This window comes from Patagioenas fasciata, chromosome 33 (genome assembly GCF_037038585.1).
Source record: "Patagioenas fasciata isolate bPatFas1 chromosome 33, bPatFas1.hap1, whole genome shotgun sequence".
NCBI lineage: Eukaryota > Metazoa > Chordata > Aves > Columbiformes > Columbidae > Patagioenas > Patagioenas fasciata.
This window is the reverse complement of record NC_092552.1, coordinates 1,412,362-1,438,672: the sequence shown is the minus strand read 5'-3', so window position 1 is coordinate 1,438,672 and position 26,311 is coordinate 1,412,362. Positions and strand designations below refer to the sequence as shown.

The window sequence follows — 26,311 nt, the reverse complement described above, 5'->3', positions numbered from 1 at the left end:
GATCTGCTTCGTTACCACTCTTGAATTCAACCAAATTAATCAACTCCCTGGGTTTTCTTTGTCGAGCCGCAAGAACAACTAAAATTACTGAGTTTGGCTTCTTATCGTGACCACACGTGTTAAATATCACAGATTTTGGTGCAGCCATTTTGACCCTGGGGTGATTCTGGCGCCATTTTGAGCCCTGAGGTGATTCTGGCGCCATTTTTTTGAGGTGATTCTGGCGCCATTTTGAGCTCTGAGGTGATTCTGGTGCCATTTTTTGAGGTGATTTTGGCGCCATTTTGAGCCCTGAGGTGATTCAGGCGCCATTTTGACCTTGAGGTGATTCTGGCGCCATTTTGTGAACTGTGGGGTGTCCTGTGCAGGGCCAGGAATTGGACTCCATGTTCCTGTGAGTCCCTCCAACTCAGGCCATTTTATGACCAGAAAAACTCAAACTGAAGACCGGAGTAGGAAAACTCTCCCATAACATAACCATCGCTCCACCATGGAGCAAGTCTTTATGTTCTTCCCGCATGTATAGGAAAGCTATAGATCCATAATCACTCCGGGTGTCTGAATTCCCTTCTACTTGGGTAATTTTGGAGCCATTAATTGAATTTTGTCTTCACCAGGGCAGGCCCATTCTTCCTTGGCGAGGTTTACGCTTCCCCGCTCTGCATAAGCCGCTATTACCAACTATTATACAAATTACTTAAGCTGCAGCTATTAGGCTAAAAATACGAGATGATCCGAGCTATAATGATAAAAGAGCAAGGGAAATATCTCGAGGGCATCAGGCAGTCGCATGAAAGGAGAGCTTTACAACTCTATTTTCCATCGCTCCTTCAACTAATGCTCATAATGAAGTAAAAAGGAGGGAAGTCTTTTTGCTCTGTGGTTTATCTTTCTCTCTCTCCCATTAAACAGTTTCGTTAATCAAGTTGCTTTCGAACTACAACAAACAGGCTCCTCTAGGAAGGACGTGACCCATTACTAGGCCTTGAGTTAACGAGGCTGAGTTAATCAAGTGGTGAAACCACAGCTGGAATGCTGGGGGTAGTTTTGGGTTCCTCAGCTCAGGGTCAAAATGGCACCAGAATCACCTCAAGGGTCAAAATGGTGCCAGAATCACCTCAGGGCTCAAAATGGCACCAGAATCACCTCAAAAAATGGCGCCAGAATCACCTCAGGGCTCAAAATGGCACCAAAATCACCTCAAAAAATGGCACCAGAATCACCTCAGGGCTCAAAATGGCACCAGAATCACCTCAGAGCTCAAAATGGCACCGAAATCACCTCAAAAAATGGCATCAGAATCAACTCAGGGCTCAAAATGGTGTCAGAATCACCTCAGGGCCCAAAATGGCACCAGAATCACCTCAAAAAATGGCACCAGAATCACCTCAGGGCTCAAAATGGCACCAAAATCACCTCAAAAAATGGCGCCAGAATCACCTCAGGGCTCAAAATGGTGTCAGAATCACCTCAAAAAATGGCACCAGAGTCACCTCAGGGCCCAAAATGGCGCCAGAATCACCTCAGGGCTCAAAATGGCGCCAGAATCACCTCAGAGCTCAAAATGGCACTGAAATCACCTCAAAAAATGACATCAGAATCACCTCAGGGTCAAAACGGCGCCAGAATCACCTCAAAAAATGGCACCAGAGTCACCTCAGGGCCCAAAATGGCGCCAGAATCACCTCAGGGTCAAAATGGCACCAGAATCACCTTAGGGTCAAAATGGCACCAAAATCACCTCAAAAAATGGCGCCAGAATCACCTCAGGGTCAAAATGGCGCCAGAATCAACTCAGGGCCCAAAATGGCACCAGAACCACCTCAAAAAATGGCACCAGAGTCATCTCAGGGCCCAAAATGGCACCAGAATCACCTCAGGGCTCAAAACGGCACCATAACCATCTAAATTTTTACTAAAATCCAACAAGATCCACCTAGGACAGGGTTTGATAGGAAGTGCTTGTGTCACCATACCTGTAGGTACTTAAAACACCCCACGTAGGGCCCTGGTTTAGCTGGTTGAGTCAGGCCTAGGCTTGGACTCAGTCGGTCTTAAGGATCTTCTCCAAACAAAATGGCTCCACAGTTTGGTTCAGATCCTGGTGAGCGCCACACGTTCCTCGGCCTTGACCGAAGCGTTTGGCCAACATATTTGGCCCTCCAGTGTCGTCCTAGCATCTAAGCCTGGGATTTTAGGCTCACCACGTATTATTTAGGACAGCTTTTCCGAGCTTAACTCATCCTGGAGCGAATATCCACGTCCATTCCCACTGGCGCCATTTTGCTTCTCGTTTTCTTCTTTTTAGCGGAGTTTAAGAGCGAGATCAATAAATTTGCTCAGACTCAGAACATCTCATTGATATGTGAGGCCTATGGTGGGGTTAGACCCAGCCTATATGGTTATTTCTTTGATGTTAACAAGGAATAAAACCCGCCAAGGAGGGTTTGAGTTCGCTGGCAACGCAATTAATTAATACATTAATTTCTCTGGGGGCACAAAAGAGCTGATATAGATCGTCTCCCCGTCACGTGCGATCGCAGGATATACATTTAATTACGGCTGATTTTGAGTCGGGTTTATCTATAGGCAAAGCTCAAATTAGCATCCTACTAACCTAATCTACTAATCTAACCTACTAATCTAAGGTTTAAAAATAAGATGGGTTTTAAAGTAAAACGCACGATGTGACGTGACACCAAGTTCTGTCTGGTTTGCATCGTTTTGCGGAGCGATTAATTAATTTAACTTTGAATCATTTCGCGTAGGAGTTAATTAATTGGACTTTTGCTGACGCGGCGGTTTTGCCGGGTCGTGCGATACAACCGTGAGTCTTAATTAAAACGATATCTTCATTTAAAAAATGACCTCGCGGGAGTAACGCGCATGGTGGGCCAGGCTCTAATTCTTGATATACATCATTTTGATATCAAAAAGAAAATAAAACTGGCGTAGCCAACGCGTTTCTTGCTCCAAAAGTACAAATAGAGTCAGTTTTAAGCAGATTTGAGGCCTAAATGTGCGAGCGGAAGTCCTATTCTATTTTCCTAATCTTTGTTTTTTTCCTCCTCCTTGTCTTAGGAGGATGATTCAGTCTAGCTTAAGATGATCCACTCTAGTTTAAGACGATCCACTCTAGCTTAAGACGATCTAGTCTAGCTTAAGATGATCCAGATGAGTTTAAGATGATCCAGGCTAGTTCAAGATGATCCAGACCAGCTTAAGATTATCTGGTCTATCTTAAAATGATCCAGGCCAGCTTAAGATGATCTGGTCTAACTTAAAATGATTTGGTCTAGTTTAAAATGATCTGGTCTAGCTTAAGATGACCCAGTCTAGTTTAACATGATCCAGGCTAGCTTAAGATGATCCATTCTAGTTTAACATGACCCAGTCTAGTTTAAGATGATCCAGGCTAGCTTAAGATGATCCAGGCCAGCTTAAGATGATCTGGTCTAGCTTAAGATGATCTCATCTAGTTTAACATGATCCAGGCTAGCTTAAGACGATCCGGTCTAGTTTAACATGATCCAGTCTAGTTTAAGATGATCCATTCTAGTTTAACATGATCCAGTCTAGTTTAAGATGATCCAGGCTAGCTTAAGACGATCCACTCTAGCTTAAGACGATCCAGTCTTATTTAAGATGAACCAGGCTAGCTTAAGATAATCCAGTCTTGTTTAAGATGATCCAGTCTAGCTTAAGATGATCCAGTCTAACCTGGAGCTTAATCCCGCTTGGCGGCGTAGCCGGAAGGAAACTAAGAGGCCAAACCGACGTAAAACCCCCAGAAATAATCGGAATTTTATTGGGTTTTTTACCATTTCTGCAAAAATTGGGGTTTTCGGCAAATGCGGCATCAAGCGGCCCGACCCACGTTCCCATTTTCACGGAGTATTTCGGCAAATTGTGGGGGTTTTGAGCCGAGCGCCGCTTGGATGCGGTGAAACATCCTGCGATCTGTGAAGATTCAATGGAAATGAATGAATTAAATCGCCTTTTAGTTTGGTAAGGACTGAAAATTTAAAAGAAATATCCTTTAAAAAGAAAAGTCGTTTCCAAGAGGCAGCTTCACAATAATAAGGCGGTAATTTGCTGATTACTGAGGTTAATTAGGTAGTTACACCAGCCAAGCGTGACTTATTGAGGTTTATTTCTGGTAGCGAGATGGTGCACATCATCTAAAGTTTAAATAAAATTCGATTTAAAATTGGGATTAAAAGAGCTATTGAGAAGGGGGTTCTGCCTTGTGTTTTCTGGATTTAACGAGTTTGATTACTCTAATTAACTTTTTATACAGGGGGAATGAATAGGAGGAGACAACAGGTCTTTCTCGGGGGTCAAAATGGTGCCAGAATCACCTCAGAGTCAAAATGGCGCCAAAATCACCTCAGGGTCAAAATGGCGCCAAAATCACTTCAGGGTCAAAATGGCACCAGAATCACCTCAGGGTTCAAAATGGCAGCTCCAAGGGCACCAATTTTGGGAGTTTTAGCCTCGATTTCATGATATAATGGAAGAAAATGTACAAAAAGTGACTGATGTGGGAATTATCGATAAACAGAGCGACCCTCAAACTGCCTCAAAATGGCGGCGCCTGAATCACCTCAGGCTCAAAATGGCACAAAAATCACCTCAGGGTCAAAATGGCGCCAGAATCACCTCAGGGGTCAAAATGGTGCCAGAATCACCTCAGGGTCAAAATGGCACCTGAATCACCTCAGGGGTCAAAATGGCGCCAGAATCACCTCAGGGCTCAAAATGGCGCCAGAATCACCTCAGGGTCAAAATGGCGCCAGAATCACCTCAGGGAATTAATCAAAAATAAAAGGAATAACGAGCGAAGTACCCCCAGGAGCGGATGAGAAGAGGGAGGTGGGTTTAGAATCGAAGCACCGAATTAATTTGGCACCAAAGCGGCGTTTTTAGAAGGACACCAATAAAATTGGAAGCGAGGCGAGGAAGAAACACCGACCTGGGAGAAAAAAACCGCCATCTGTTTAATCAACAGCGAGAAAAAAGAGGAGAAAACAACCCAAAATGGCTCGAAGTCGATGGGAAAATGTGTGAAAATCCCTCAAGTGGAAAAGAGGGCAAAACAAACTTGAAAATTGGGGAAAAAATGAGCACTGAGGTGATTTTTGTGCCGCCATTTTGAGTCCTGAGGTGATTCTGGTGCCATTTGGAGTCCTGAGGTGATTCGGGCGCCATTTTGAGCCCTGAGGTGATTTTGGCGCCATTTTGACCCTGAGGTGATTCTGGCGCCATTTTGAGCCCTGAGGTGATTCTGGCGCCATTTTGGACCCTGAGGTGATTTTGGCGCCATTTTGGACCCTGAGGCGATTCCGGTGCCATTTTGAGCCCTGAGGCGATTTTGGCACCGCTACTTTGAGGCAGTTTGAGGGTCGCTCTGTTTATCAATAATTCCCACATTAGTCACTTTTTGTACATTTTCTTCCATTATATCATGAAATCGAGGCTAAAACTCCCAAAATTGGTGCCCTTGGAGCCGCCATTTTGAGCCCTGAGGTGATTCTGGCGCCATTTTGACCCTGAGGTGATTCTGGCACCATTTTGAGCCCTGAGGTGATTCTGGCGCCATTTTTGAGCCCTGAGGTGATTCTGGCGCCATTTGGAGCCCTGAGTTGACTCTGGCGCGATTTGGAGCCCTGAGGTGATTCTGGCGCCATTTGGAGCCCTGAGTTGACTCTGGCGCGATTTGGAGCCCTGAGTTGACTCTGGCGCCGCCATTTTGGGAGGTTTGTGCACTCCAGTTTGGCGTCGCGCTTTTAGGTCCCCTCTCAGTACTTCATAAATTCAAAAATACAGCAATTCCAGGAGCTTTTTGGCGCATTGAACCAACGCTCGCCTGCTTTGCTGGAAGCATTGCTTGGCCTTTTCTGCATTTTTATACAGAAATATCACAGCAAACACTGCCTTAGAGTCGGGCAAGAAGCGCAGGATAAAGCGATAACTTCAGCGGCCTATTTGGTATTCAGATCGACACGTTCTTCCTGCATATTTTAGTGAGAAACGGGGGGAAATCCTTGGAGTTTTGTACCACAACGCGTTAAATCTTCACTCCTACGCGCGATGGGGGAAGCGCGAGGAATCTGGGTCACCTTTGTTCTCAAGGTACTTGCGGTGTTTGGACAGAAATAGTTAAGAATTCATTAAAAATATCAATATCTGTGGCTTTTCTTTGGGTTTAAGTCGGGCTTGAGCTTGGCTTTGATAAACCCAGCGCAGCGCGTTCGCTCGTTGCCTCCCCCAAGGGTGATTTGGCTTCAGTAGGGATTTATTCCCTTATTTTTCATTATTATAATTTATTATTTCACTCTGCCGAAGCAAAAAACATCAAAATTTGCAGCCCAAAACGTGGGAATTTTGATGATGCTGGAAAACAGGCAAAACTCCCAGCATTTTAATTTTATTTCATCATTTATTCACGGCCTTGTCGCGATCGTGCGGAATTTCACCGCTTGAAGCGAAGGTGAATTTTGAGGAAGCCCAAAAAGGAGGAATCCGGCCCAAAACGCCGCGGCCTGTACCTGGGAACAGCTGCTATTTCTGGGAGCGAAATAGCTAAACATAGCCCGGCTCCTGCATTCAACGCGCTGCCAAGCTCTTTGATTTATGGCAGCGGCGGCTCCGGCTTAACGAGCGCGGTTGGGCGGCTGCCAGACCGCAGCATATGGGAAGTGGTTCGGTTATTTTTGAAGGGGGGGTTAAGATCTAAAGGATACTGAGCACTTGTTTTGACTCTTCCTGGGGGTTTTTTAACCTCCCTGATTTATAAAAGGTAGGCGTGGCTCACAAAATGTGCCGCTCTTGGGAAAGGTGGTGGGAGATGGAGGGGTGGATAGGCCCCTCGGGGCTCAAAATGGCGCCAGAATCACCTCAGGGCTCAAAATGGCGCCAGAGTCACCACAGGGTTCAAAATGGCACCAGAATCACCTCGGGGTTCAAAATGGCGCCAGAATCGCCTCAGGGCTCAAAATGGCGCCAGAATCACCTCAGGGTCAAAATGGCACCAGAATCACCTCAGGGGTCAAAATGGCGCCAGAGTCACCACAGGGTTCAAAATGGCACCAGAATCACCTCAGGGCTCAAAATGGCGCCAGAATCACCTCGGGGTTCAAAATGGCGCCAGAATCACCTCAGGGCTCAAAATGGCGCCAGAATCGCCTCAGGGTCAAAATGGCGCCAGAATCGCCTCAGGGCTCAAAATGGCGCCAGAATCGCCTCAGGGCTCAAAATGGCGCCAGAATCACCTCAGGGTCAAAATGGCACCAGAATCACCTCAGGGCTCAAAATGGCGCCAGAATCGCCTCAGGGCTCAAAATGGCGCCAGAATCGCCTCAGGGCTCAAAATGGCGCCAGAATCACCTCAGGGCTCAAAATGGCGCCAGAATCACCTCAGTTAAACCGTGATAATTTATCAGTTAAACCGCGCTTATTTATCAGTTAAACCGCAGCAATTTATCAGTTAAATCATCATTATTTAGCGTTTTCTTCACCCGCTTAATAACACGCGACAACCGTGCTCGAAACTCCAAAAACCACCGTTATTTATACGTTTTTTTACTTTAAAATTGAGAGAAATGAGGTTGTTCCCACTGCGATACCGTCAGCGACGCGTTGCAAGAGTCAGACTCACCCGTAAATGAAGGAGGTGGAGTTTTAGGGGGGTTTGTCCCCGTTTCGGGGTCCCGTGGGTTCACTGGTGCTGTTTCTTGTGCCGCAGAATCTCCGTGGGGGTGAAGGAGAAGTCGCGCTGGCACACGGCGCAGTGGAACAGTCGGTGGAGGGAGGAGCGCTGGGAGGACACCTCAGGGGCTTCTTCCTCGGGTTCTACAGGAAAATGTAAAGAAAAGTTACAATAAACGCCCTTTTCGGACCTAAATTATCCCCAAAACACGGGCTGTGGTTGTCCCCGATTGTCACTCGATACGTGGGTTGTCCCTGACAGTCACTGGTCACACGTGGGGTTGTCCCCAGTTGTCACTTGACATGGGGGTTGTCTCCGATTGTCACTGGTCACACGTGGGGTTGTCCGATTGTCACTGGTCACAGCGCAGGGGACACACAGGGTTGTCACCAGTTGTCACTCGACACGTGGGTTGTGCCCGATTGTCACTGGTCACACGTGGGGTTGTCCCCAGTTGTCACTTGACATGCGGGTTGTCCCCGATTGTCACCGGTCACATGTGGGGTTGTCCCCAGTTGTCACTTGACATGGGGGTTGTCCCCGATTGTCACTGGTCACACGTGGGGTTGTCCGATTGTCACTGGTCACAGCGCAGGGGACACACAGGGTTGTCACCAGTTGTCACTCGACACGTGGGTTGTGCCCGATTGTCACTGGTCACACGTGGGGTTGTCCCCAGTTGTCACTTGACATGGGGGTTGTCCCCGATTGTCACCAGTCACACGTGGGGTTGTCCCCAGTTGTCACTTGACATGGGGGTTGTCCCCGATTGTCACTGGTCATATGCGGTGTTGTCCCCGATTGTCACTGGTCACACACAGGATTGTCCCCGATTGTCACTGGTCAGTGTAGGGGACACGTGGGGTTGTCCCTGATTGCCACTGGTCACACGCGGGGGACACATGGGGTTGTTCCCAGCTGTCACTTGTTACACGTGGGGTTGTCCCCAGTTGTCACTGGTCACACGCGAGGTTGTCCCTGATTGTCACCGATCACATGCAGGGGTGTCCCTGATTGTCACTTGACATGTGGGTTGTCCCCAGTTGTCACTGCTCACACATGTGGCTGTCCCTGATTGTCACTGGTCGTAGTGCAGGAGACATGTGGGGTTGCCCCGATTGTCACTCGTCACACATGGAGTTGTCCCCGATTGTCACTGGTCGCAGCATGGGGGACACGCAGGGTTGTCCCCGATTGTCACTTGTCACATGCAGGGGACACATGGAGTTGTCCCTAATTGTCAATGGTCACAGCATGGTTTGTCCCCAGTTGTCACTTGTCACAGTGCAGGGCACACATGGGGTTGTCCCCGATTGTCACTCGTCACACGTGGGGTTGTCCCCAATTGTCACTGGTCATACACAGGGGACACGTGGGGTTGTCTCCGATTGTCACTGGTCACAACATGGGGGACACATAGGGTTGTCCCCAATTGTCAATGGTCACATGCGGGTTGTCCCCGATTGTCACTCATCACACGCGGGTTGTCCCCAGTTGTCACCATTCGCAGTGGGGGACGCGCGGGACTCACCCTGTTGCGGCTGACAGGCGTTTTCGTGGCACACGCGCTCCATGGGGGTGACGGGCGCGTGGAGGTGACAGTGGGGACACGTCCAGAAGCTCCGCAGGCAGTCGCTGTACAGATCCGTGTCCGTCTGGGGGACACCGAGGGGCCCATCAGTGTCCCCGGGGGCGGTGACAACCGGGGTGGGGATGGGGGTCACTCACAGCCAAGCAGTTGTAGGTGAGAAAATCCATCACCCTGTAGCCGCCTTTCACCTCATCGGGCGCCATCTTGACGCCCTCAAACAGCCCCGGGAGCTGCGGCGCGGCCGCCACCGTCTGCGGCCCCACGTAGAGGTTTTGCTTCTCCAACCCGGTGAGCGGGCGCAGGCGAAACGGCACCTACGGGGTGACACGAGGACAACGCGGAGGTCAAACCGGGGTCAACTTGGCGCGTTTCTGCGGCGAGACGGCTCGAAACCTCCATCACCTCCGTGTGCATAAAGTCCAGCAGCCCCCGGGTGAGCGCGGACACGTCGCGGGGGTTCGGCCGCTGTTCGGTTTCCTCGCCGCGCGGCGCCAGGAGCTGACAAAGGAGTTGGTCCCAGGAGGAGCGGAGGCGCATGGCGGCGGCCAGGAGGCGCAGGGCGGCGTCGGCGTCCGGGACGGCCATTTCCAGCCAGCCGTCCGCAACCAGGCGCGAGCAGTCGGTGTTGGTGTCCAGAGAGCGGGAGAAGAGCAGGAGGGCCTACGAGGGGGGGAAGTAACGATAAAAAATACGCCAAGAGGGTTTTTGGGGATGGATGGGTTTGAGGTATAAGGATGAGGTGAAGTTGGGCTTAACCCTCTTTAGGCCAAGAGGATGATTCTTAAGGGTGGTGGGGGTTTATTCCGTGATGTGGGTCTGGGAGAATTAAGGGATATGTGGGATGATTTCAGGTTGGTGGCACCAAGATCAACTCAGGGCTCAAAATGGCGCCAGAATCACCTCAGAGGTCAAAATGGCGCCAGAATCACCTCAGGGCTCAAAATGGTGGCGCCGTCTCAGGGCTCAAAATGGCACCAGAATCACCTCAGGGCTCAAAATGGTGTCAAAATCACCTCAGGGTCAAAATGGTGCCAGAATCACCTCAAAAAATGGCGCCAGAATCACCTCAGGGCTCAAAATGGCGGCTCCAGGGGCACCAATTTGGGGAGTTTTAGTCTCGATTTCATGATAAAATGGAAGAAAACGTACAAAAAGTGACTGATGTGGGAATTATCGATAAACAGAGCGACCCCCAAACTGCCTCAAAATGGCGGCGCCTGAATCACCTCAGGGCTCAAAATGGCGCCGGAATCACCTCAGGGCTCAAAATGGCGCCTGAATCACCTCAGGGGGCAAAATGGCGCCAGAATCACCTCCAACCACAAACCGGCGTCCCCGGAGCCACCTCCGCGCTCACCTGCAGCGCCGGCACGTGGACGCAGTTCACCAGATAGGGTTTGTTGGTCTCCAGCAGCGAGACGAAGGCCAGGAGCTGGTGTTGGCAACTCAACCCCTCCGGTTCACCTTCGGTGCCGCCGCGCTTCGCTCCCTCCTTGGCGTGGAGCAGCTCGGGGCTGGCGGCGAAGACGCTGGTGGGATGAAGGACGACGCCTTGCTTGGTTTTGGTGTGAAAAAGCTGCAATCCGAGCCAAAAAACATGGCGTCAGGGGCGAGCGCCGGCGCGCGGGCCGCGGCCGCCGGTTCCGCGCTACCTGCTCGGAATCTTTGCGGCCGGCGTTGAGCCGGTCGGGAACGGCAAACTGAGGGTAAAGCCCGCGGCAAAGCACGAGTTTGAGCAGCACGAGCTCCGCCGCGGTGAGCGCCGAACCGGAGGCGGCGCAGAGCTCCTCCACGTTGTGCCGGAGCTTGAACTTGACGTCCTGCGGGGATAAAACGGCGTCGTAGGGCCCGGCGGCGCGACGTGGAAGCGCCCAGGGACGTGGCGGATACCTGGATGTCCACGCCGCGCTCGTCCTTGGCGTCGTTGGCGTCGGAGTCGGAGCCGGCGCCGCCATCTTGGAGCCGCAGCATCTTGCGCTTGCGGGTGTCGGCGTGGCGGCGCCAGAGCTGCCGCAGCTCCTGGCGCTCGCGGTGCCGGCTCCGCCGGCTGCTGCCGGGAGCATCGGGGGGGTCGGGAAGGAGATGGTGGTCGCGGAGGAGCTCCTGGAGTAGGGGGGGGTATGTTTGGGGGGGATGAGGCAGATTTGGGGGGAATTGAGGTTCGTTTTGGGGGAGATTTGGGGCGAGATGGGGGAGATTTCGGGACATGAGGGACATGTGGGGAGATGAGGTATGTTTGGGGGGAAAAGCCACATTTTGGGGGAGATGGGGTACATTTGGGGGGGATGAGGCACATTTGGGGGGAGATGGGGCACATTTGGGGGGAGACGAGGTTCATTTTGGGGGTATGGGGCACATTTGGGGAGATGGGGACATTTGGGGGGAGGTGAGGTTCATTTTGGGGTAGATAAGGGAGATTTTGGGGAGCTGGGGCGCATTTGGGGGGGATGAGGCACATGTGGGGAGTTGGGGCACATTTGGGGGGAAAAGCCACATTTTGGGGGAGATGGGGCACATTTGGGGTGTATGGGGCACATTTGGGGGGATATGGCACATTTGGGGGGAGACGAGGTTCATTTTGGGGGTATGGGGCACATGTGGGGAGATGGGGACATTTGGGGGGAGGTGAGGTTCATTTGGGGGGAGCTGGGGCACAACTGGGGGAGATGAGGCAGATTTAGGGTGTATGGGGCACATTTGGGGGGTATGTGGCACATTTTGGGGAGATGAGGCACATTTGGGGGTAGATAAGGGAGATTTTGGGGAGATGGGGCACATGTGGGGAGATGAGGACATTTGGGGGGAGCTGGGGCACAATTGGGGGAGATGAGGCAGATTTAGGGTGTATGTGGCACGTTTTGGGGAATTGGGGCATATTTGGGGGGATATGGGGCACATTTGGGGGGAAAAGCCACATTTTGGGGGAGATGGGGCACATTTAGGGGGGGATGAGGCAGATTTGGGGCATATGGGGCACATTTGGGGTGTATGGGGCACATTTGGGAGGAGATGAGGTTCATTTTGGGGTAGATAAGGGAGATTTTGGGGAGATGGGGCACATTTGGGGGGATGAGGCACATTGGGGGAAACGAGGCACATGTGGGGAGATGGGGACATTTGGGGGGAGCTGAGGTTCCTTTGGGGGAGATGAGGCAGATTTAGGGTGTATGTGGCACATTTGGGGGGCCTGGGGCAAATTTAGGGGGGATGGGGCACATTTAGGGGAAATGGGGCACATTTTGGGAGAGATGGGGCACCTTTGGGGGGGATAAGGCACATTTGGGGAGGACAAGGCACCTTTGGGGGGGATAAAGCACCTTTAGGGGGCATAAGGCACCTTTGGGGGGGATATGAGGTTCATTTTGGGGTGTATGGGGCACAACTGCAGGAAGATGAGGTTCATTTTGGGGATATGGGGTATAATTGGGGTGTATGAGGTTCATTTTGGGGATACGGGGCATAATTGGGGTGTATGGGGCACATTTGGGGGTGACAAGGTTCGTTTTGGGGGCAGATTTGGGGAGAGACGGGGCAGATTTGGGGGGAGATGTGGGACATGTTAGGGGAGATGAGGTTCATGTTGGGGGAGCTGGGGCTCATGTGGGGAGATGGGGGTCATGTGTGGGGAGCTGGGGCTCATTTGGGGAGCTGACCCCCCAAAGCCCATGCGTGCGGAGCCACCGCGGCTCCCGGGGTGCAGGCGAACCCCACGGGGCCCACGGGCTCATCCAAACCTGGAACTGGCGGCGCAGGTCGGCGGCGTCGTAGAGCCGGTGCTCCTCCAGCCCCCGGCGCCGGCACCAGCGCCGGGAGCCGCCGCGCTGCCGCTTCACCTGCGCAACGGCCGCCATGGGGTCACCGCGCCCCGAACGGCTCCGGGACAGGGCACCCCAAAGGAGAGGCTTTGCCAACGGATGCTGCGCCTCAGCCCCCCCAAATCTGCATCATACCCCCCCAAAATCTGCCTCGTCTACCCCAAAATGGGCCCCATCTCCCCAAATCTCCCCCATGTCCCCCACATCTCCCCCTAACGTCCCCCATGGCCCCCAAACATCCCCCATGTCCCCCAAACATCCCCCACATCCCCCAAATGTCCCCATCTCCCCCAGACACCCCCCATGTCCCCCAAATCTCCCCCAGACGTCCATGTCCCCCAAAATGTCCCCATCTCCCCCAGACGTCCCCCATGTCCCCATCTCCCCAAACGTCCCCGATCTCCCCCAAAATGTCCCCATCTCCCCCAGATCCCCGATCTCCCCCAAACATCCCCTAGACATCCCCCATGTCCCCCAAAATGTCCCCATCGCCCCCAAACATCCCCCATGTCCCCCAGACATCCCCCATGTCCCCCAAATCTCCCCCAGACATCCCCCATGTCCCCCAAAATGTCCCCATCTCCCCCAGACGTCCCCATCTCCCCCAAAATGTCCCCCATGTCCCCCAAACGTCCCCCATCTCCCCCAGACATCCCCCATGTCCCCCAAAATGTCCCCATCTCCCCCAAAATCTACCCCATGGCCCCCAGACGTCCCCCACGTCCCCCAAAATGTCCCCATCTCCCCCAGATGTCCCCCATCTCCCCCAAACGTCCCCCAGACATCCCCCATGTCCCCCAAAATGTCCCCATCTTCCCCAGATGTTCCCCATGTCCCCTAAATCTCCCCCAGACATTCCCCATGTCCCCCAAAATGTTCCCATCTCCCCCAGATGTCCCCCATGTCCCCATCTCCCCCAAACGTCCCCCATGTCCCCCAAAATGTCCCCATCTCCCCCCAAACGTCCCCCATGTCCCCTAAATCTCCCCCAGACATCCCCCATGTCCCCCAAAACGTCCCCATCTCCCCCAAATGTCCCCCATGTCCCCATCTCCCCCATGTCCCCATCTCCCCCAAACGTCCCCGATCTCCCCCAAAATGTCCCCATCTCCCCCAGATGGCCCCATGTCCCCCAAATCTCCCCCAGACATCCCCCATGTCCCCCAAAATGTCCCCATCTCCCCCAGATGTCCCCCATCTCCTCCAAATCTCCATGTCCCCCAAAATGTCCCCATCTCCCCCCAAACGTCCCCCATGTCCCCCAAAATGTCCCCATCTCCCCCAAACCTCCCTCATCTCCCCCATGTCCCCATCTCCCCCAAACGTCCTCGATCTCCCCCAAAATGTCCCCATCTCCCCCAGACATCGCCCATCTCCCCCAAATCTCCCCCAGACATCCCCCATGTCCCCCAAAATGTCCCCATCTCCCCCAGATGTCCCCATGTCCCTCAAATCTCCCCCAGATGTCCCCCATGTCCCCCAAAATCTACCCCATCTCCCCCAAACATCCCCCATGTCCCCATCTCCCCCAGACATCCCCCATGTCCCCCAAAATGTCCCCATCTCCCCCCAAACGTCCCCCATGTCCCCCAAAATGTCCCCATCTCCCCCAAACGTCCCCCATGTCCCCATCTCCCCCAAACATCCCCCATGTCCCCCAAAATGTCCCCATCTCCCCCAGACATCCCCCATCTCCCCCAACTCTCCCCCAGACATCCCCCATGTCCCCCAAAACGTCCCCATCTCCCCCAACCATCTCCCCAAACGTCCCCTCACCTGCAGCCACTCGCTGAAGAGGTTGAGCAGTGTGAGGGGGTCCCCGTGGGGGCTCTGGAGCGGGCGGCGGGCGGCGGAGCGGTCGGGGTCGCGGTCGGGCTGCGCGGCGCGCACCAGCGGCGAGGGCACGCTCAGCGCCGCCGCCACCGTCAGCGCCGGCTCCGGCAGCCCCAGCAGCACCCCCTGCACCAGCACCTTCCCTGCGCGGGGGGAACGTCAGCCAGGGACACCCCCAAAAACGCTCTGGTGTCATGGGGGAGGGGTTGAGGGGATTCTGGTGGCGCCATTTTGAGACCTGAGGGGATTTTGGGACATTTGGACCCTGAGGTGATTTTGGGACATTTGGACCTTGAGGTGATTCTGGCGCCATTTTGACCCTGAGGTGATTCTGGCGCCATTTTGACCCTGAGGGGATTTTGGGCCATTTGGACCCTGAGGGGATTCTGGCGCCATTTTGAACCCTGAGGTGATTTTGGGCCATTTGGACCCCTGAGGTGATTCTGGCGCCATTTTGATCCTGAGGGCATTTTGGGCCATTTGCCCCCTGAGGTGATTCTGGCGCCATTTTGCCCCCTGAGGTGATTTTGGGCCATTTGGACCCTGAGGGGATTTTGGGCCATTTGGACCCCTGAGGGGATTCTGGCGCCATTTGGAGCCTGAGGGGATTTTGGGCCATTTGGACCCTGAGGGGATTCTGGCGCCATTTTGCCCCCTGAGGTGATTTTGGGCCATTTGGACCCTGAGGGGATTTTGGGCCATTTGGACCCCTGAGGTGATTCTGGCGCCATTTGGACCCTGAGGGGATTTTGGGCCATTTGGACCCTGAGGGGATTCTGGCGCCATTTTGCCCCCTGAGGTGATTTTGGGTCATTTGGACCCTGAGGGGATTTTGGGCCATTTGGACCCTGAGGTGATTCTGGTGCCATTTTGACCCTGAGGGGATTTTGGGCCATTTGACCCCTGAGGTGATTCTGGCGCCATTTTGAGCCCTGAGGTGATTCTGGTGCCATTTTGACCCTGAGGGGATTTTGGGCCATTTGCCCCCTGAGGTGATTTTGGGCCATTTGGACCCTGAGGTGATTCTGGCGCCATTTTGCCCCCTGAGGTGATTTTGGGTCATTTGGACCCTGAGGGGATTCTGGCGCCATTTTGAGCCCTGAGGTGATTTTGGGTCATTTTGTTCCCTGAGGTGATTCAGGCGCCGCCATTCTGAGGCAGTTTGGGGGTCGCTCTGTTTATCAATAATTGCCACATCAGTCACTTTTTGTACATTTTCTTCCATTATATCATGACATCGAGACTAAAACTCCCAAAATTGGTGCCCCTGGAGCCACCACTTTGACCCTGAGGTGATTCTGGTGCCATTTGGACCCTGAGGTGATTCTGGCGCCATTTTGACCCTGAGGTGATTCTGGTGCCATTTTGAGATCTGAGGTGATTCTGGCGCCATTTTGAGCCCTGAGGTGATTCAGGCGCCATTTTGAGCCCTGAGGTGATTTTGGCGCCATTTTGAACCCTGAGGTGATTCAGGCGCCATTTTGCCCCTGAGGTGATTCTGGCCCCACATCCCCATGGGTTACTCACCCACCACCACGTCCACGGGGAGCTGGGCCAGGAGGGTCCCGATGGGCGTCAGGTCCTCCTTGTCGTCCAGGGCTCCCTGGTCCTGCAGGTACCGCACGGCCATTTCCAAGCTGGACGTGGGGGGAGGCTCCAAAAAGGGGAAAATCCGGGGGTCGCCCAGCCCCATGCTCTTTAACTGCGGGAGAAAGACACAAAAACCAACCCTGGTGACGACATGAAGAGCTGGGAGTTTATAAACCCCCCCAGGAACCATCAGACCCTGACGCTCAAGCTTTGGCTGGACGGGTTTTCCCTCTGAGATCTCCACAAATCAATCACAGAATCGTTTTAATTGGAAAAGAGCCTCAAAATCATCCAGTCCAACCATTAATCCACCGCCGCCACTTTGACCCTGAGGTGATTCTGGCGCCATTTGGAGCCCTGAGGTGATTCTGGCGCCATTTTGACCTCTGAGGTGATTCTGGCGCCATTTTGAACCCTGAGGCGATTCTGGCGCCATTTTGAACCCTGAGGCGATTCTGGCGCCATTTTGAACCCTGAGGCGATTCTGGCGCCATTTTGAACCCTGAGGCGATTCTGGCGCCATTTTGAACCCTGAGGCGATTCTGGCGCCATTTTGAACCCTGAGGCGATTCTGGCGCCATTTTGAACCCTGAGGCGATTCTGGCGCCATTTTGAACCCTGAGGCGATTCTGGCGCCATTTTGAACCCTGAGGCGATTCTGGCGCCATTTTGAACCCTGAGGCGATTCTGGCGCCATTTTGAACCCTGAGGCGATTCTGGCGCCATTTTGAACCCTGAGGCGATTCTGGCGCCATTTTGAACCCTGAGGCGATTCTGGCGCCATTTTGAACCCTGAGGCGATTCTGGCGCCATTCTGAGCCCTGAGGCGATTCTGGCGCCATTCTGAGCCCTGAGGCGATTCTGGCGCCATTTTGACCTCTGAGGCGATTCTGCTTCCGCAGCCCCTTTAGCCCCAAATAATTACATTTTGCACCCACACATTTCCTCCCCGCCTTTCACCTGCAGCACCAAAGCGTCCAGCGCCACCCGTCGAATCTCCGGCACTGGATACGGAGCAAAACCATCGTAGTCGGACTCGGCGTAAAGCCGGTAACAAACACCAGGCCCGGTCCTGCCGGCGCGGCCTTTGCGCTGCTCGGCGCTCGCCCGGCTGATCCAAAACTCCTGCAGCCGCTGCAGTTTGGCCTCGGGGTCGTAACTCATCTCCTTCACCTTCCCTGGACACAACGAGAAAGACCAAGGGGGTTCAGTGGGGATTTGGGGGTTTATTGGCACAAAATGGAGGGGGTTTTGTACCGGAATCCAGGACGAAGCGCACGCCGTCGATGGTCACCGAGGTTTCGGCGATGTTGGTGGAGAGGATGCACTTGCGGACGCCGGGAGGGGGGACATCGAACACCTGGAAACGGCCAAAGTTGAAGGCTCGAGCGCCACAAAATGGCGTCGAGCACCACAAAATGGAGTCGGACCCGTAAAACGGGGTCGCGATCCGCAAAATGGCGTCGGAACCGCAAAATGGAGTTGGACCCGCAAAATGGAGTCGCGCCCCACAAAATGGGGTCGCGATCCACAAAATGGAGTTGGACCCAGAAAATGGAGTTGGACCCCACAAAATGGGGTCGCGATCCACAAAATGGGGTCGGACCCACAAAATGGAGTCGGACCCGCAAAATGGAGTCGGACCCGCAAAATGGAGTCGGACCCCGCAAAATGGGGTCGCGCCCCACAAAATGGAGTTGGACCCAGAAAATGGAGTCAGACCCCACAAAATGGGGTTGGACCCCACAAAATGGGGTCGCGATCCACAAAACGGCGTCATGCCCCACAAAATGGAGTTGCACCCCACAAAATGGAGTTGGACCCAGAAAATGGAGTCGGACCCCACAAAATGGAGTCGGACCCCACAAAATGGAGTCGGACCCCACAAAATGGGATCATGATCCACAAAATGGAGTTGGACCCACAAAATGGCGTCATGTCCCGCAAAATGGAGTCGCGCCCCACAAAATGGGGTTGGACCCAGAAAATGGAGTCGGACCCCACAAAATGGGGTCACACCCCACAAAATGGAGTTGGACCCAGAAAATGGCGTCGGACCCCACAAAATGGGGTCATGATCCACAAAATGGAGTTGGACCCACAAAACGGTGTCGCGCCCCGCAAAATGGAGTTGGACCCAGAAAATGGAGTCGGACCCCACAAAATGGGGTTGGACCCCACAAAATGGAGTCAGACCCACAAAATGGAGTCAGACCCACAAAATAGGGTCATGCCCCACAAAATGGAGTTGGACCCAGAAAATGGAGTCGGACCCCACAAAATGGAGTTGGGCCCACAAAACGGAGTCGCAATCCACAAAATGGAGTTGGACCCACAAAACGGTGTCGCGCCCCGCAAAATGGAGTTGGACCCAGAAAATGGAGCCGGATCCCACAAAATGGGGTTGGACCCCACAAAATGGAGTCAGGCCCCACAAAATGGAGTTGGACCCAGAAAATGGAGTCGGACCCCACAAAATGGAGTTGCGCCCCACAAAATGGAGTTGGACCCAGAAAATGGCATCGGACCCCACAAAATGGAGTCGGACCCCACAAAATGGGGTCATGATCCACAAAATGGAGTTGGACCCACAAAATGGAGTCGGACCCACAGGTCCAAAAAGGGTTAGAAAACGTTAAAAAGAATTAGAAATAAGTGAGAAAATAACAAAGAAAACCCCCAAAATAGCATAAAATTTAAAACCAAAAAGAAATTCCAAATTGGAAATAGTTTTAAATATCAAAAATAATTTTAAAAACCTCGAATTAAAAGCTTGAAATATATTTAAAAATCCCAAATTATAAGGAATAACAAACCCAAAGGAAATTCAGTTGGAAATCTTTTTAAAACAAAATAAATTTAGAAATTAATCAAAAAAGAAAGAAAAGGACGCAATAGAAGGATTAAAAATACAAAAAGACACTAAAAAATCCACCAAATAAAGATTAAAAATGCAAAAATAACCTAAAAAAATCCCCAAAGTATAAAATTAAAAGTCCAACATAAACTAAAAAATCCCTCAAAATAATAAAATTAAAAATCCGAAATAAAGTAAAAATTCCCCAGAGTAAAAATATTGAAACTAAAAAATAAACTAAAAAAATCCCCCAAAATAATAAAATTGAAAATTAAAACATAAACTAAAATATCCCCCAAAATAAAAAGATTAAAACTCCAAATTTCCAACCCCAAATTCCCACCTCCAAAATTCCCAACCCCAATTCCCAATTCCCAACCCCAATTTTCAACTCCAATTTCCAATCTAAATTTTGAACTCCAATTTCCCAACCCCAATTCCCAACCCCAAATTTCCAACCCCAAATTTTCCAATCACAATTTCCAACTCCAAAATTTCAACCCCAAATTCCCAACCCCAAATTCCCAACCCCAAATTCCCATCTCCAATTCCCACCTCCAATTCCCAACCCCAAGTGCCCACCTCCAAAATTCCAACTGCAATTCTCAACTCCAATTCCCAACCCCAAATTCCAGCCCCAATTTCCAACCCCAAAATTTCAACTCCAATTTCCAACCCCAAAATTCCAACTCCAATTTCCAACCCCAAATTTCCAACCCCAAATTTCCAACCCCAAATTTCCAACCCCAAATTTTCAACCCCAAATTTTCAACCCCAAATTCCCGACCCCACATTCCGACCCCACATTCCGAACCCCAAACTTCCAGCCCCAATTCCCAACCCCAATTCCCAACCTCCAATTCCCAACCTCCAATTCCCAATTCCCAACCCCAAATTCCCCACCCCAAATTCCCCACCCCAAATTCCCCACCCCAAATTCCCCACCCCAAATTCCAACCCCAAATTCCCAACCCCAAATTCCCATCTCCAATTCCCAACCCCAAGTGCCCACCTCCAAAATTCCCACTCCAAAATTCCAACTGCAATTCTCAACTCCAATTCCCAACCCCAAATTCCAGCCCCAATTTCCAACCCCAAAATTTCAACCCCAAATTCCCAACCCCAAATTCCCAACCCCAAATTTCCACCTCCATATTCCCAACTCCCAAATTCCCAGCTCCCAAATTCCCAGCTCCCAAATCCAATGAATACAAAACGCATTCAAACCTAACGTTAAATCCCCCCCATTCCCGGCGTGGGCCGGGCCGCACCTTATCCTGCTCGGCCACCGAGAGGGTGCTGTGCAGGGGCAGCACCACCCAGCGCTGGCTCCGTGCCGCGTAGGCCTGCGCCGCCTCCAGCACGGCGCCGATCTCCGCCACCCCGCTCAGGAACACCAGCAGGTCCCCGCGCTCCTCGGGCGGGTGCTGGTGGTCGATGGCCTGCAGCACCCGCAGGTAGGGCAGCGGGTCCAGCCGCTCCGCCCGGCCCGGCGCCGCCGCCGCCGCCTCCTCTTTGGGAATGGGTTGGTAAACGACCTGGGGGGGAAGCGTGGAGTCCATGGTGGGGGACACCCCGGTGTGGTCTCAGCAGGGCCACAAGGTCTCCCATCCAAGTGCTGACCGGGCCTGACCCTGCTTAGCTTCCCAGATCAGCCATTCTCAGGGTGCTATGGGGGTATATACATGGTCTCCCATCCAAGTACTGACCGGGGCTGACCCTGCTTAGCTTCCCAGATCAGCCATTCTCAGGGTGCGATGGCTGTATGTATTATAAAGATATCAATATATATATACATAACGGGCAGGAGAACCTCTCTGACCTACTGACCACCCCCTTCTAATCCCCCCAGGTCCCATTGGCTCCCTGGCCACAAGGTCTCCCATCCAAGTGCTGACCGGGCCCGACCCTGCTTAGCTTCCCAGATCAGCCATTCTCAGGGTGTTATCACTGTATGCATTATAGTACTACAGAAATATAGACATGTATATATGTTCCCCAAGTATATCCTGGTACTATCTGAACTAAACCCTTTTTCAAATGCAGAGTAGAGGGGCAGGAGAACCTCTCTGACCCACTGACCACCCCCTTCTAATCCCCCCAGGTCCCATTGGCTTCCTGGCCACAAGGTCTCCCATCCAAGTACTGACCAGGCCCGACCCTGCTTAGCTTCCCAGATCAGCCATTCTCAGGGTGCTATGGCTGCATATATTACATATATATACAATCTCCAAGTATATCCTCGCAGTACCTGAACTAAACCCCTTTTCAAGGGCAGAGTAGAGGGGCAGGAGAACCTCTCTGACCTACTGACCACCCCCTTCTAATCCCCCCAGGTCCCATTGGCTTCCTGGCCACAAGGGCCCAGTGCTGGCTCAGCCCAGAGCACCCGCTACTCCCAGCTGGTCTCCCATCCAAGTACTGACCGGGCCCGACCCTGCTTAGCTTCCAAGTTCAAGCATTCTCAGGGTGTTATGGCTGTGTGTATTATAGACATATAAATATATATATATATATGTGACGGGCAGGAGAACCTCTCTGACCTACTGACCACCCCCTTCTAATCCCCCCAGGTCCCATTGGCTTCCTGGCCACAAGGGCCCAGTGCTGGCTCAGCCCACAGCACCCGCTACTCCCAGCTGGTCTCCCATCCAAGTACTGACCGGGCCCGACCCTGCTTAGCTTCCAAGTTCAAGCATTCTCAGGGTGTTATGGCTGTGTGTATTGTAGACATATAAATATATATATATATATGTGACGGCCAGGAGAACCTCTCTGACCTACTGACCACCACCTTCTAATCCCCAACAGGTCCCATTGGCTTCCTGGCCACCAGGTCTCCCATCCAAGTGCTGACCGGGCCTGACCCTGCTTAGCTTCCCAGATTAGCCATTCTCAGGGTGCTATGGCTGTATGTATTATAGACATATCAACATATATATATATATATAAGGGGCAGAAGAACCTCTCTGACCTACTGACCACCCCCTTCTAATCCCCCCCAGCAACCCCAAAAGCCATCGCCATTCGCGGCCTCACCGAGATGGGGAAGATCCTTCCCGGCACCTGCAGCACGGGGGCGCCGCCGAAATAGCTGGAGAACAGTGGGATGTTGATGGTGGCCGACATGAGGACGAGGCGCAGGTCGCGGCGGGCGCCGAGCAGGCGGCGCAGGACGCCCAGCAGGAAGTCGCCGTGGAGGTGCCGCTCGTGGACCTCGTCGGCGATGAGGACGTCGTAGGCGGTGAGCGCCGGGTCGCGCTGGAGCTGCCGCAGCAGCAGCCCCTCGGTCAGGAACAGCAGCCGCGTGGCCGGCGAGCGGCTGCTCTCAAAGCGGATCTGGTAGCCCACCTACGGGGAGAAGCCATAGAAAGTTGGAAAAGCCAACAAGAAATTAAAACTAACCCAAAAATATCAATCTCACCCCCCCAAAAACGAAGCTCCCCGTTCACACCGCGCCCTCACCTGGTCCCCATACTGGTGCAGGCTCTCCAGCGCCACCCGTTTGGCCAACGCCACGCAGGCCACGCGCCGCGGCTGGGTGCAAACCACGCGCTCGTACCCTCCCGCCAGCAAGAACTGCGGCACCTGCGTGGATTTCCCGCACCCCGTATCCCCGGCGATCACCACCACCGGGTTCTCCGCCACGGCGCTCAGGATCCGCTCCCGGTAGCGCCAGATGGGCAGCGCCGCGCGCTCCTTTTGGATCTTGGCCAGCTTGGCGAAGCTCCGCTTTTGGGCGAAATCCAGGTAATGCAGCAAGGCGGCGCGGAACTCGGCGAGCGCCTCCTCGGGGACGCCGGCCGCACCGCGCCGGCACCGCGGCACCGCCAGGTTGATGCGGTAGCGGGGGTCGTAGCGGGGCGGTAGATCCAACGCGTTGGCGTTGGGTTCTCGGGGTGGTTCGCGGGGGGTCTTGCGGCTTTGGAAGCGCCGGAGCCGCTCGAAAAAGGCCCAGAAGTCGTCGGCGTCCTCGGTGCCGGAGCGGGGATGGCGTCGCTCGCCGAAATAAAGCTCCTCCAGGCGGCGCCGCGTGGAGGGACAGTCCCAGTCCCACGGTGGGGGGGACGGGGACCGGGGGTCGTTCTCCATCACCGTGGGGTCCGGGTGCCGGGAGCTGCGCCGGGAGGATTGGGATCAGATTTGGGGGCTGGGGGACCCCCAAAACCCGGCCCGGGTTGCTGGGATCCACGTTAAACTGTGTTCACACCCTGGGAGACCCACACACCCCGATCCAGCCCCCTAAGACTCCCCAAAACCCAATGCAGCCCTTGGGACCCCCCGAACCTCATTCCAGATCCTTGAGACCCCCCCAAACCCCCTTTCAGACCCCTGGGACCCCAAGATGGCCCCTTGGGATCCCCACAACCCCATCTCAGACCCCTGGGACCCCCAGACAAGCCCCTGGGACCCCACAACCCAACCCAGCCCCTTGGGACCCCCCAAACTCTATTCCAGCCCCCTGGGACCCCCAACGGACCCTTGGAACCCCCCCAAACGCCATTCCAGACCCCTGAGACCCCCAGACAGGCCCCTGGGACCCCCACAACCCAACCCAGTCCTCTGGGACCCCCCAAATCCCATTCCAGACCCTTAAGACCCCCCAAACCCCAACCCTGCCCCCTGGGACCCCCAGACAGGCCCCTGGGACCCCCCAAACCCCATTCCAGCCCCTTGGGACCCCCCAAACCCTATTCCAGCCCCTGGGACCCCCAACGGACCCTTGGAACCCCCCCAAACCCCATTCCAAACCCCTGAGACCCCCAGACAGGCCCCTGGGACCCCCACAACCCAACCCAGTCCTCTGGGGCCCCCCAAACCCCTTTCCAGCCCCTTGGGAGCCCCGAAATCCCATTCCAGACCCTTAAGACCCCCCAAGTCCCAACCCTGCCCCCTGGGACCCCCAGACAGGCCCCTGGGACCCCCCAAACCCCATTCCAGATCCTTGAGAACCCCCAGTCAGGTCCCTGGGACCCCCCACAACCCAACACAGCCCCTGGGGCCCCCCAAACCCCATTTCAGAACCCTTGGACCCCAAGACGGCCCCTTGGGACCCCCACAACCCTATTCCAGCCCCCTGGGACCCCCAGACAGGCCCCTGGGACCCCGCAAACACCATTTCAGACCCCTGGGATCCCCCAAACCCCACTGCAGCCCCCTGGGACCCTCAACGGCCTTTTGGGACCCCTCAAATCCCATTCCAGACCCTTAAGACACCCCATGCCCAAACCCAGCCCCCTGGGACCCCCAGACAGGCCCCTGGGTCCCCCCAAACCCCATTTCAGACCCTTGGGACCCCCCAAACCCCATTCCAGCCCCTTGGGGCCCCCAACGGCCCCTCAGGACCCCCCCAAACCTCGTTCCAGCCCCCTGGGACCCCCAAACCCCGTTCCAGCCCCCTGGGACCCCCACAGAAGCCTCCAGGACCCCCCCACACACCTCACCCAGCCCTTTGGGACCCCCCCCAAACCCCATCCCAAACCCCGGTGACCCCGCTCCTCAGGCCCATCCCGCCAGGCCCAGCTTCCCCCTCACCCCGCTCTCAGGCCCGGTTTTAGTACCAGTTTTAGTCCCGGTTTTAGATCCCAGCGCGTTCCCGCCGCCCAGGCCCCAAACGAACCGAGCGGGCCCCGGAACAACCAACGCGCGGCCGCCAGGGGGCGCCGGAGTGAATGGGCGGGGCCAACGAGGGGCGGAAATAAGGGCGGAGAGGTGGGCGTGGTTATGTAAATGAAAGGGCAGACGGGCGTGGCTATGGAAATGAGGAGAGGGCCGGCGTGGGTATGAATATGAAGGCGGGGGTGTGGGCGTGGTTATGCAAATCATCAGGGAAGTGGCCGGGGCGCCGGCAGAGCGTCCCGGAGGCGGGCGGGGCTGCGGGAAACGCCGTGTTCCCGGGTCCCCAAGGGTCCCCAAGGGTCCCCCTTGTGCCTCCCCATCCCCACCAGTCACCACTGTCCCCCAATTGTCCCCACTTACCTGCAGCCATCTCCCTTGTGCTTCCCTGCCCCCAGGTGTCCCCAATCTTTGCTGTGCCCCCATCCCAAACTGTCCCCAACCAACCCCACTGGGCTCCCTGTCCCCCATTGTCCCCATCCCAAACTGTCCCCTTGTCCCCAACTATCTCACTTGTGCCCCCCTGTCCCCAACCATCCCCACTGGGCTCCCTGTCCCCAACTGCCCCCAGGTGTCCCCATCCCAAACTACCTCCCTTGTGCTCCCCTGTCCCCCATTGTCCCCAAGTGTCCCCATGCCCAACTATGTCCCTTGTGCCCCCCTGTCCCCAACCATCCCCACTGGGCTCGCTGTCCCCAACCATCCCCAAGGGTCCCCATTGTGCTTCCCCATCCCCACCAGTCACCACTGTCCCCCAATTGTCCCCACTTACCCGCAACCATCTCCCTTGTGCTTCCCTGCCCCCATTGTCCCCACTGGGCTCCCTGTCCCCAACTGCCCCCAGGTGTCCCCAACTATCTCACTTGTGTTCCCCTGTCCCCAGTTGCCCCCAGGTGTCCCCCACCACCCCCAGGTGTCCCCCATCTCTGCTGTGCCCCCATCCCAAACTGTCCCTTTGTTCCAAACTATCGCCCTTGTGCTCCCCTGTCCCCTATTGTCCCCATCCCAAACTGTCCCCTTGTCCCCAACTATCTCACTTGTGCCCCCCGTCCCCAACCATCCCCATTGGACCCCTGTCCCCAAGTGTCCCTATCACAACCTGACCCCCCTGTACCCCACTATCCCCAACCATCCCCGCTGGACCTACCTGTCCCAAATTGTCCCCAATCCCCCCCACAAGGTCCTTCTGGTGGCACCGGGGAGGTGACAACAGCCTGTGACATCCATTGTGTCACCCACAGGCCCCAAAACTGCCGACACAGCCAAAATCTTGCCCAAGAAACCACCGGAAAGGAGAA

The 26,311-nt window shown here is 54.4% G+C and overlaps 1 protein-coding gene across 1 annotated transcript; it reads right to left on the bottom strand.

The window, feature by feature from the left end:
• Positions 1–3,779: 3,779 nt before the first annotated feature.
• Positions 3,780–26,255, bottom strand: DHX34 (DExH-box helicase 34). The gene is made up of 17 exons (XM_071800754.1): positions 26,161–26,255; positions 22,863–23,514; positions 22,437–22,748; positions 20,669–20,935; positions 17,798–17,900; positions 17,501–17,718; positions 16,478–16,652; positions 14,894–15,093; positions 13,037–13,135; positions 11,193–11,405; positions 10,955–11,122; positions 10,660–10,878; positions 9,705–9,962; positions 9,440–9,616; positions 9,243–9,366; positions 7,661–7,854; positions 3,780–3,960 (listed from the first exon to the last, which is right to left on the bottom strand). Exons 1-16 carry the CDS (start codon positions 26,238–26,240, stop codon positions 7,721–7,723), a joined length of 3,399 nt encoding a protein of 1,132 aa, XP_071656855.1. The 5' UTR covers positions 26,241–26,255; the 3' UTR covers positions 3,780–3,960; positions 7,661–7,720.
• Positions 26,256–26,311: the final 56 nt, after the last annotated feature.

Excerpts from the sequence above, each read along its gene's own strand:
- DHX34 (XM_071800754.1), bottom strand. The coding sequence starts at position 26,240 with ATGGATGTCACAGGCTGTTGTCACCTCCCCGGTGCCACCAGAAGGACC. Across the intron at positions 9,963-10,659 it reads TCCACGTGCCGGCGCTGCAG|GCCCTCCTGCTCTTCTCCCG; the intron begins GTGAGCGCGGAG and ends CCCCCCTCGTAG. Across the intron at positions 7,855-9,242 it reads CGCCTGTCAGCCGCAACAGG|AACCCGAGGAAGAAGCCCCT; the intron begins GTGAGTCCCGCG and ends ATTTTCCTGTAG.